General features: G+C 40.4%; 1 protein-coding gene across 1 annotated transcript in view; it reads right to left on the minus strand.

Annotated features, from left to right (window-relative positions):
• The window catches only part of cog5 (component of oligomeric golgi complex 5), a 71,678-nt gene that overhangs the window by 20,958 nt on the left and 37,960 nt on the right, over nt 1-12,760 (minus strand). The window contains exons 8-11 of the mRNA XM_051391699.1: nt 11,399-11,558; nt 10,057-10,169; nt 9,846-9,923; nt 2,932-3,013 (exon numbers count right to left, since the gene is read on the minus strand). Of these exons, the coding sequence (XP_051247659.1) occupies nt 2,932-3,013; nt 9,846-9,923; nt 10,057-10,169; nt 11,399-11,558 (433 nt within the window). The remainder of the gene's footprint in view (nt 1-2,931; nt 3,014-9,845; nt 9,924-10,056; nt 10,170-11,398; nt 11,559-12,760) is intronic.

The raw sequence follows: 12,760 nt of genomic DNA on the forward strand, positions 1-12,760 counted from the left end.
GGGACTGAGACAAAATAAACTACAGTGTGTGTGTTAATTGTAATGATGTCAACAAGTGCAACAGTGTGGCTCATTCATGTGTTTCTAACAGTTTTTGGACAACAATGGAGCTCTATGGCACAGAGGAATAAGATATATCAGGCTTTGGATACACACAGTACTAGTTAGCAGATACATTTAGTGTTCTAATATCATCAGCCTCATCATTTAATCTACCATAACAAAGAATGAAAAGAAAAGCGGGAGAACAACAAGAAAAGGGAAACTAAGGCTTATACAAACGTGCCTCCATATTACTCATTAACAAGCACCTCACTCCTCCTTATTTATTTTTGTTCCAGAATATCTTCTCACACACACACGCACGCACGCACACGAGAGAAACTGCAGGTTTTTCAGTAAAGTGCGAGTGTGAAGCCAAGTATGTTAGAGAGGAGCCAAATCCGCCTCTCCTGTTCTCACTTTGTTATTCCCTGTAATCAGACAACTCTCTACTGAAACGCCTCCATGTGATCTCCATGTGTATGTGTGTGTGAGGTGTTATTGTTAGAATAATTAAGCTTTTTTTTTTTTTTTTTGAGTCCTTTCATTTCATTTATTGCTTTATTTCACAACTGACTACATACAGAAAGACTCTGGTGAGGAGAGGAACAAGAGAGAGATGATAAGGGAGGTGAAACAACAATCAGCTCCCATTTACAACCAGGTCCAAAATTTTCAATTCCTGAGAAACACTTGAAAAGGATCAATTCCTCTTATTGATGCTTGTGTACTGCAATCACTGACAAAACCTTGAACTGAATACACTCCACGTTTGTTTGCATGTTGGACTTCATAGCAGAAAGGAGAAAGATGTTGGAATGCGTGGATGCAAAATCACCAATATCTCTCAACAACTGTATCTCTCCAAGGCAGTGCAAGAGCCTCTATGAGCTCCCCTTAGATTCACACAGGCAGCCTCAGCAGATACTTTCATTTTGTGAGTAGGAAGACGTATAAATACTCTTCAGTTTAATCTATTTTAGATCCTTATTAATCAGACTTAGTTAGCTCCAGGGCTTCAGTTATTTGTGGTCAATATTGGCATTTTTAAAAATATTTTTATATATATATTTATTTTTTTGTTCTCATTAAAATCAACTATTTAAACTTGAGATGTTTCCTATATGTATTTAAAAGTGTATTCTTTTTGTTAAATAAGACTAGATTAGTAGTTCTCAACCAGGCATCCATACCATCATCACAGGGTGTGGGAGAACATTACTGAAATGAACATTTGTGTACATACATTATTTCTCATTGGCCCCGTTTATATGGCATACCATGAGTCTTGGGTGGTCTGATCACAAGTTGAAAGTTCTACCTACGTCAGTTCACATCGGGCATTAGAATGCGTCTCTACATCGTTCTAGAGTTCCCAGGTCTATATGCAAATAAACACGGACATAATTTCCTTTGCAAAGACCAACTGTATTGTTGTTTTAACCCCCGGCCAAACAGTAATAGCCAAGTTCCTCCTCACTCAACAACTTTTAAAATTATGCATTTTTCTTAAGGGAGCCTGGGCTTATTAGTTTAATGGTGAAAACAGCAGAAACAACTCACAAACAGTTGCTTATCTTGGTAGCACGCAATTTGCATTACAATGGACCAAATGGAAATCAGACAGCGTGTTTAACCCTAACCCTAACCAATCAGTTGAGAAGCCCAGGACATATTCACATACACACTGTTAAAAGACACATTTGAGACAACTGAAGAACTCAACTATAACAGTGGTAAACTCAACACAGCTATTCAGCATTTCTTCACTAAAGTTCCAAAATCCATTAAAATAATCTCACAAATACCACATCTTCAAACAGCCTCTATCTCAGCAGCCACATTTTGTGATATTTTGTTCATCTGATTTCAGCCTCACCCATTCCGAGTGCAGATACGAATACAGACAATGAAGTTGGTTGGTAATCGGTAATCAGGTAAATTACACTAAAATCAAGTATTGGAGGAAGAAATATGAAAAAAGCAGATTGACCGAGCTATGGAATCGTACATGCCTGACAGTTATTATTATTAATGACTTTATCATGAACAGTCCTGAGTTTAAAGAGTGTGGGGATCCTGTGAGGAGACTAGCTATAACCTGCCAGAGTTTTTTTAGGTGGAGAAATTGTTGCTAACAACATATCAAACATTGTGAAAGCAGCTGACTGGGGCTCGGTGTTGAACAGGTTATATCAGGCTACGTCACGCTACAGGTGTAACTTTGCCAGCGAGCTGGTCTTGCAAGATTAGGAAATCATGCAACAATCCATCTTGCCAAGCTTCAAGCTTCGCACTTGTTATATGGTTACAAGTATATGACTAAGTTATATGGTGTGTTGATCTGATTGGTTGAAGTTCGCCGTGATAGACAGATAGTTGATCCAATCACCTGCCAAGTATATTTCAAAACATCTAGCGCAGTCTGGTTAGGTGAGCTGTGTATTAGTTTCAGTTTTTATCATTTTTTAAATACACACTGGAAAACATTGTCTTCTAAACAACTAGTAACTAAAAACGACTTGGCTGATTATTCTTAAATTTAGTGTTCCAATGATCATGGCATGTTGATGCAATTGCAAGCAGTGACTTAATACAAAGCAAGGTTGTACCACCGGCATACGCTGATTCAGTGCTCCATGAACAACAGGCTGTTTATTACTTGCAGCCCCATTGATTCCCTGCTGTTAACTGTGCTCTTGTTACAGCCCGATGATTATGGCTCACTAAATGAAGCCTCCCACTAGTCGGTAGTGCTGCTGGTGGTGAAGCAGCTAGCTTTAGATTTATGCTCTTTGAGTAATTCATTTTTGCCCTGAATGAGCAGTTCTCATAATTAAACTGGCAGTTGTCGTGGAGACCAAGGGGAAGGAAAAGGATCCGGCTCACCTTCAGTTGCTCTGTGAAACTCCTCACTAAGTGTGTTGGTTACGTCATTCCAGAAGGTGTAGAGGATATCAGGCTGACCATCCTGTCATCAAGTGGAAAGAAGAGAAACACACTGATTAGTGGATGTTCTTCAAACACCTTCTCACTCTTACCACCTTTTTCCTGATCAGCCATTGCTAATTGTCTGATTGCCTATTTAAGTTTCTAAAATTACACTGCAAGTTGTCCTGATGATGGCTCTGAACATTCACTTTTTCGTTTCACACCTTTAACCTTTTGAAAATGTAAACTGATCCTGTTTGTTCCTGTTCTTGTATGTTCCGATGTGATGAGGCTGTTTACCCATCTGTTGGATACACACACCTGTTAGTACTGCTTGAGAATCCTCATATTCACATATTGACAAGAGACTTGAGCGTGGCCTAATTTCCTCCATTCTGTGCGGACGCTGAAGTCCTACTGTCTTTCAGAGGTTGTAGCAGTTGTAGCATGGTTGTAGCAGTAACTATGTAAAGGGTGTTGGGATGGAGGCTAAATAACAAAAAAAAGTTAGGATACATTTTGGCGATGGAAAAACTAGCATGGCTATTCTCAAAGGAGTCCCTTGACCTCTGACCTTAAGCTATCTGAATTAAAATTATTTTAGTGGGTACCCATGAGTCTCCCCTTCACAGCCTTTACGCTAATGTCATGGAGTTTTTGGCAACTGTTTTCCCTAATGTACTTGAGTATTTCTGTATACTGGGGTCCACAAACAGTATTAGAATTGCATAAATTGGGTATGACCGGAAAGCTGCTTCTCTTGTGGAGTTGTCAGTGCCCATAATAGCCATTTTATTGGAGTGAGACCATTTCATTGTATAAAATGACCTATTGTGAATGCTAGGATAATCATAGCCTCATGAAACTGTACAACCAGAAACTACAGATCAAAAGCATCCAGAGGATATGTGACAAGCTTAGGTATATTGACAATAAGGTGCTTTCTGGGCAATTTCCAGAACAGAAGTGCTCACCATCCAACCGAAAAAAAATGCAATTGGTGTTCCTCAAGGTCTTGGTGTCCTTATGTGGTATTTTGGGGGATTTTATGACTTTTTTAAAATCACTTTTTGACTTATGACACATAATTGAGCATAGAAATGGCTATCATATACTTTATCATAATGCTCTAAGCCCTTATATACCATACACACCCCTCCCCAACCCAAAGAAAATGGGATTACTGTTGGGAGGGGTGGAGTGGAAGAGGTTATTACTCAAGACTGAATGAACTACAGAGATATGGATGAGTTAAGTTAAGATAGCCGTATCAGCAGAGAAGCCTAGTCTTTTGGTGTTATTGTTTGAAACAATTCTGTTGTAAAATAAACTGAAGGCTCAAGGTGGTAGCTGCACTCCAAAGCAACAAAGAAATTATTTATTATTTGACTATAATACAGCAATAATAGCTAGAGTGAACTGGAGCAAAACTGTTCTGTGTAACTAGTAATAATGGAGGAAAAGAGCAGTAAGTGCTGTCACACTGGCAAGGACACCAATACACACTCACAGTTCAACACACAGGCCCTGACTAAGGAAAGTGCTTTAATTATCTAATGGGATTGGACATGCGTGTCTGTATAGTCTCCCCTAATCCTCCATTAGAGAAGCCTGGTGCAGGTCTGCTGTCCAGCTGTCTGGCCTCTCCTCCCCACTTCCTCCACTTTGTGCACCTTCACTGTTACCTTTGTCTCTCAGTTCTTCTTTCTTAATGAACCAACTGCATGTGAGTAGAACAGAAGAAGAACAGAAATAGCAGATACTGTATACTAGCTTGGTCTGTGACCCTTAGCTTCCAGTGAAGGGAACTCATAGTCCTAGAGTATATAATGACATTTTAGACAACAGTGTGCTTCTAACTGTGTGGCAGCAGTCTGTGTTTTTCCCTTTCCTGTTTCAACATGACAATGCCCACGTTGGCACAAAACCAGCTACATAAAGAAATTGTTTTCCCAGTTTGGTGTGAAAGAATTTGACACACCTAGACAGAGCCCTCCACCCAATCCAACACCTTTAGGATGAACTGGAACGCCGACTGCGAGCCAAACCCTATCACCCAAGTGTTCAGTGTTGGACCTCACAAATGCTCTTCTGGCTGAATGGAAGCAAATCCATGCAATCACACTGCCTTTGTTTGCAGGGAGTGTGCGTGGCGAAACGTCTTGCTTTTTATTTGGACGCCCATGTTAACATATTACATCAGCCACACTGCCTGCACGAGCTGTGTGTCGCAGCTGCAGCAGCGCTTCACTACAGTGTCCAGTTCTCCTTTTTTTCCGCGAGCTGTTGCAAATACAGACAATGAAAAGGGTCTGTTCATAGTAATTTTGACATTATACCAACAACATACACACTTTTCACTACAGTTTTAATTAGTAAAGCTAATAGAACGAGATGCTTCAATCCCTTTAGAAGGAAACACTTGACAGTAGCAGTTGGTGTGGAGTGGTGAAAAGGAGGGTAAGCTATGTCATTGGGGTCATCAGGTGGGCACCCTGCTTCAATTGAAGCCCACAACGTCTCCAGAAGGCTCAACGGTGTACCCAGCGTCCCAGGTACACCCCCCTCCATGCCATACCCTCCATATCCCTAATGGGCTCTGCATGGCAGGGTCATCCTTCTCCCTGAGTCGGGCCTAAGCCTGACCGCATAACATCTGTCTCTGCCCAGTTGGGGTCCTTACGCTTGATCCAGAGCCAGTTACTGCTTTTTTCAGCAGCACTTGACATGGACTGGATGGCCTGTTGGAGAGAGCGACCCTTCACCCCTATTTTTCTCAGCAGACTGGTGGTAGATGTCGCAACAAATCCCCTGCATCCCACCTCTACTGGAAGATGTTGGTCTTCCAGCCGTTCTGGGATGCTTCAGCTGCCAGATCGGAATATTTGTTCTTTTTCCTCTCATAAGCCTCTTCAACCCCATCTTCCCATGGTACTGTTAATTCCACAACATATGCCAGTTTTGTTGTTGGAGACCACAGGACCATGTCTGGCCGGAGTGTCGTAGCTACTATTTCTGGGGGAAACACAAGCTTCTTATCAAGGTCCACTTCCAATTTCCAATCACGCGCTGATTGCAGGATGCTTGTATCCTTAGGTGTTGTGTAATTAATTAATTGTCTATATCTGTAAAATATAAATGTACCTGTATCTGTTTGAAAGTAAATGCTCTCCCGCACTTGAAGGGACTTCAGACTCCAGGAGCAGAAGGGGTGGGTCTTACTTACTGTTAAAATGATCAGATTGTGGCAGCAGCAATGCTCTATTTGAGCATGTTAATAGTCTGGTAGAGCGTTTTGTACCAGCAAAAGAAGAGAGTCACAATAATACAACCTGGAGCAAATAAAGTATGAATGATCTCCTTTCAATGGCTTTCAAAAGCAGAAGAGTTTGTTTTTCTCTCCCTGTAGAGTGTAGAGTGGGTGGTGGGTTAATTGCTATCGTGAAGAAACCATGATTGAGGGAGGACAAAACAAGTGATCCCAGGTTTCAGGAAAAAAAAGGTGCAAGAGAGCGTACTAACCTGTGTAACTACGCAGAAAAAAGCCCTGGGGATAGGTATAACAGCTACCCTGAATATACTGAATGTGAGGGTTTGTGCGTTTACGCCACAGCTCATTTGTCACAATCCACATATCAGGTGTCTGAATGCTTCTCTTTCTTTCCTTCTCATCTGTTTTAATACATTTATTTTGACACAGCTACTCCACATTAAGATGTAACTGCTGACAGCATCATTTCACTGTGGACACATGGCACTCTGGCACTCTGGTCCATGACAGTGAAGAGTGATAGTGCAGCTGTTCTGCCGAGGAGCCTTGCATTTAGACATGTCATTAGGTCTCCAACTCACACCTCCATCTCTGGGTAATTGGTGAGAGCTTTGTTTCCATAGTAACAGTCTCCTGCTCTGATTTGTATATCTAGGTTTCTGTGGAGGTAAGAGAGTGAGACACTGATGATGGTCATAATAATGTGTTAATGGCTGCCATGATAACTATTGATTAGGGGTGCACGATAATTATAAAGGAAGTTATTACGTCATTCCGATAAGTCCGATATCATGACGAATAGCCCCGATAACATATATAATTTTGTCAGCACGGCAGTGCCCCGCTCTCACTAAGAGACCTGAATGGCCTGCAGTGAATGCTGTGTTCAAGTGACATTGGCATAATCAGAAAAACTCTTTCTGCCTGGAAAAATTCAAGAATACCCCCTAATGTCGGAAAAAAAACTTGGTCATAATTTTGGTAGTTGCTGACTTGAATTGATATCCACAGTATTTTTCCACATTTTCCACATAAACAATAGAAACACAAACTAAACAAGGCCGAAAGAACGACTACCAAATGTGGGAACAGGGAATTTCAGTTACACTGTGAATGCAGCACAGCGTGCTTTGAAAACAGACAACACGGCGTCGATTGTGTGGGACTTTTACAAAGTTTCTGAAGAAGACAGGTCGCTTGTTATTTGTAACAAACTAGTGCAGTGCCCGTAGGATGTATGTATTGCTATAGAAAAGTGGGAGGTTAAGTAGCTTTTTCATGGATGGCCAAATGAGGTTGTGTTTGAAGGTGTAGCAGCTAGCTACAGACGAACATCCACAGATTCCGATTCCAGTTTGTTGTCCTCGCGTATCCGGATCTCCTCAGACCGGAACAGACTCGGTCCTGACTCGTTCAGTGTCAGTAATCCACAACAGTCAGTTTAGATGCACAGAACGCGACCGAACAGCCGGCAAAACCCGCTGCAGGTATAAAGCCGCTCACGCCGCTGCAGGTATAACGTTGGATCAGCGTGTTTCTTAAGGTGTGTTGTGGGGGTGGGCTCTGCAGTGATTGGCTCTGGTGCGCACATGGCTATGGTGGCTATGGTTGACAATGCTAGCGGAATTTTCTCTCTCTCTCTCTCTCTCTCTCTCTCTCTCTCTCGATCAAACAACTGAACCTCATTTACTTTAGTGAAAAGGTATTCATTTGAATGGAACCATAAGCCAAAATCATTTCAACTTAATTTTTGTTACTATGGAATGCACTTTTTCAGTTTGTTTACACAGACAAGTGTAACTTGTGTCAGTGCATTATGCACATTTTATTTATTGTTATTGTTGTAATGCACTTTTTCAGATTGTGTTTACATAAAAGTGTTTAAATCTAACTTGTGTCAGTGCATCAATTTTCCATATATATTTATTTTTTTGAATTTCTGGAATACACTTTTTCGGTTTGTAATCCCGCTGCATGTATTTGCATCAGTTCAAGGGGCCTTTATTTATTAATTTTTTTGAGAGGCTAACCAATAGTTTTTCATTGGAAAAAATAAATATCAACATTTACATTTAAACATTTAAAAACAAAAGTGTTTTGGGGTTTGTTCATTGTATTAATGTCATGATCTTAGGTCATGATCATATATATTATGTTTATGTGTGTATGTTATCGGTTATCGGTATCGGTATCGGCCTTTAGGAGCTGAAAGTTATCGGTTATCGGTATCGGTTTTTAAAAAAAGTTATCGTGCATCCCTACTATTCATACTACTACCGGATTTACGTGACCGGGTCCAGAGGGCCGCTAGCCCGCTGTTCTTGTTGCCAGGTTGCTGCAAGGTTCTTTCTTTACTTGCCTTTTGGCTGTCTTCTCAATAGAACTATCTTCCCATTCACAAAAAGTATAACATTTAACAAAACTGTAAAACTAATTTTATAATCTTTACATATTTCATCACAAATTGCTTTACATTACCTATTAGACCAGGTTCAGAGTTTTTCAAGTTTATCTTAATACAATATTCCCATATCTTTAAACACTGAAAGAACTGGTCACTGTAATCATTCCTCCTGTCCACCATATTTGTAAACTGAACCCTTTATTGTGCAATTCAAAGTTACAGTATTTGGGACGGTATCCCCTTTTGTGTTTCCTTAAAGTTGCAACACCAAGAGGGGATTTCCGACTTAGTTTTGTATTTAGATTTTGTGATAAATGATCAAAATTGGAAATTCTTTTTTTTCTCTTTTCTCTCTCTTTTTTAGAAGGGTATTTCAGCAGTTTAGACCTGCTAGCCAATAATGTTGGACGCACAACTGATGGAGGAACAAAAGCATCAAATTCAATGCAGAAGAACCAGAGCTATCTTTTTTATTGCATTCCTTCTTCCTTCCTTCAAAACCTCCTGCCTACAGTACTGTACACACAATTCAACTCCACAGTGGCTAATGTAGCCTGCAGCAGAGATGGGGAGTAGCTACAGAGATCTGGTAAGCTCACTTCTTTTAACTTCAAAATTTTTTTACTTTCAAACTTGTAGACCTCAGACCCAACCAACACTGACAAAGTGAAATCCCTAAAGGACATTCATCAGTCTTCAAACAGCTCCCTCTGGAGACATTTTTTTAAAAAATGTAATTAAATCAGTTAATACTAAAAGCTGTTGATCTTGTTTATGCAACCATGTACACATTTAACCTTTTAAAACTTTGGCTGTTAAGTGTGATAAATTTGCACCACTAAAGTACAATACCAAATAAGAGGGGTCTTGCATTCTTATCCCATCGTGTGGCCCTGTGTCTATTATTTTAGTTGAAATTGTTCTTAAATGGTTTATTACTAAACAAAGTTGTGTTTCATCAAATGAATGCATGCTCCTGCCATTCAGTAGTGGTCTGGTGTAATGCGTACTTGACTGAGAAAGCATGTGAGGATATTTTATGTTGCTTGTGAGAAACAGGACAATTCATTGATACTAAAACTTGATTTTCTATTTTTTTTTAATTATCTAAATGGCCACATTGAAAATATTTTTTTTTTTATTATGAGCTGTAATTACTTCTACTACACCCAAAGCAGAGCAGTGGTTCTCACCCACCTTGATAATCTCATCGATGAAGCACACGTGAGTGACAGGGTCTCTCTTCTTCATCAGGACCTTCTGCAGATGTTGCACCTGGAAAAAAATACAGCAAAGAAAACTTCATACCTTATTCATCAGTCCTGCTGACTGCCTCACTCGGTTTCTGTTTTTAATGTCTTATTCAATGCTCTGCACAGGTTGTCATTGGTCTCAGGTAGCCACGTACCTGTCTGCACGCAGCGCATATCTGGTCCATCAGTTTCTCCAGGTTGGTCCACAGAGCAGCACGGAAAGCCGCGGTGTTGCCTGGTGTTGGCAGCACCGCTCTGCCTGGTGCACCTGGGGGGAGAAATTCACTACATGTGTGGGTTGTGTTTGTTTGGTGATAAAATGGGATGAAGGTACTGGTTTCACAGGAATCATGTAAGAAAAAAAGACAACACAGAACAGACATGTCTCGCCATGGCAACAGCTCAATATATGCAGCGGCCAGTAGCTCATTAGAACTATTGCTACATTTTTCTTTTAATCTGTATCGTTTTCGGCTTTACTGCTGAAAACATCATTGAATGATATCTGATTGGATTCAGTTTTAAAGGGCTAAGCCAAAATTGTTCAGATCGACTGGATCAGGAGATTTTGACTATAGCAAGGGCTTAGTATTCAGCTCCTTCAAACTTCTCTGTTGTTTTAATCTGCTCTTAGCTTTATTGCTCAAACACATATTACCTATGACAGAAATAGCCTACAGTCATTGGAAAAGTAAGTGTGGGCTTTGGATTAAAGAGCAGCGGACCTTGAGGACAATCCACCCAGCCAGACCGGTGACTGCTGTGGTCGCCCCAGGAGGAGAGGAAGAGAGGCGGGATAGGAGCCAAGCTGGACCAGCTTGGACTTAAGGCTGCTCCTGGCTAATGTCCGGTGTGCACAAAATGGGATTCAGGTTGGCCAAACAACAGGAAATCAGAAACTGTTGCGCCCACATCTTAACAGAGACCTGCTCCATCAACATCCAGAAGAAGGCAGTCATAAATAACGTTATATTATCAACACTATGTTGTTGCTGCTGTTTACATTTAAAACAGATGCAAATTCAAAAGGTGCACTGTAGAATTCTCTGCTGGGTATGTATATGTATATAAATAACGGTGTATATTGTTATACATGTATGTTATTCTAATATAAATTTCATTATCTGTTGTGTAAGATGAAGGAACTGCAAACTTTCATTTTGTTATACAACACAAGGCTGTATAATGACAAATACATTTCCTTTATCCTTGAAGAATCCTTAGCCTAATCAGCGCTGGTTAAGTAGTGTGCATTAATTAGAACGATGATGTGGCCACTACATCAGCGCCATGAAAATAACACACGCCCTTCAGCCAAACTATTCTCTGTGGACATGGTATAATAATCTATTTTGGATCAAGTTAACTCATGAACTAGGTCATATCATAAAACGCTATTGTCTCTCATCTTTTAGAAATGAGGACAATGTATCCAATGTGTTTCCGTGTGCGTATGAGCAAAACTTCTTCATGAACCACATCCTCCTTGGGTCTTACCTCTGGGATTGGCTGGCTGTGTCAGGCCCTTGATGTCCAGAGCTCTGGTGATGTTGTCCTGAATGGTGGTCCTGTAACCCCCCACTACAGAGCTGATGGTCTCTCTTAGACTGCCCAGGTTATAGAAGACCTGCAGGGCCGTGCCGACCTGAGTGGGATTCTGACCAACAAAAGAAGACACAGGGAGAGAGGAAGAAGTGAAGTTGGCAGTCGTCCATGGTTCTGTTTTTAACAGAATGAAATCAACTTAATGGGTCTGGTAGTTTCACACACAAACACTCAGTGTGCCAGCGAGTACAGAGGTGACAGCAGCAGCTAAAAATACACCTTACATTGATTTAATGAGAGAGAGCTGTGAAAATGTAGCAAGGCAAAGTCAAGACAAGAAAAACTAGAGAAGTGTAGGGGAGAGGAGAGGCGAGGAGAAGAACAGAGAGGTCAAAAAGATAAATATCACCATTGCAGTTTATCTACACTGTATATGCACAATTTCTCGAAAGAGGAAAAAGTGAGATTGACGATTTTTCTAATGAGGCCCATACACTGTAGCATGAAACTGATTGTGCCATTAGAGGATCTAACTCTTGAAAGAAGTGTGAATTCAGCTGTTACAGTCTGTGTTATAGTGAAGATTGTTGTTTAGAGCTGAAAATAGAAGAAACTATTTGAATGCATCACCTTGGGCTCTGGGAAACTGATATAAATTGTGATATTTTCTGATTTGCATAATTGTTATACACAGAGTTGGTGTTGTTCTACACAATGAAATAGTAGGTTGTGTGTCTTTTCTTCCTTGGGAGAATTATGCATTTCACTGCTGTATTCCATACCTCTAAGTTTTACTCAAATAAAAGACAAGGTAAGCAGACTGTAGCATTAGAGCTGTTAGTAGGTGAATTTTTTAAATGTGGACAGTGCCAGGTTAGCCATTTCCACCTGTTTCCAGTCTTTATGCTACCATTTGCCACCATCTGAATACAACGGGTCTGAGTTCGAACCAACCAGCGGTCCTTTGCTGTGTGTCATCCCCTCTCTCTCTACCCACCTTTCCTGTCTATCTACAGCTGTCACTATCCAATAAAAGGCCAAACTATAGCCAAAAAATATATTAGTTCAAGTTTTTGTTAAAACAGTTGCCCATTAATCTGTATATTTTGTAAATGAAATCTAGGACTTTTTAATACAGTTGTGGTCAAAAGTTTTGAGAATGACACAAATATTAATTTTCACAAAGTCTGCTGCCTCAGTTTTTATGATGGCAATTTGCATATACTCCAGAATGTTATGAAGAGTGATCAGATGAATTGCAATAGTTTCAAAATCCCTCTTTGCCATGAAAATGAACTTAATCCCCCCAAAAAA

Source organism: Dicentrarchus labrax, unplaced genomic scaffold, assembly GCF_905237075.1.
Source record: "Dicentrarchus labrax unplaced genomic scaffold, dlabrax2021, whole genome shotgun sequence".
Lineage (NCBI taxonomy): Eukaryota > Metazoa > Chordata > Actinopteri > Moronidae > Dicentrarchus > Dicentrarchus labrax.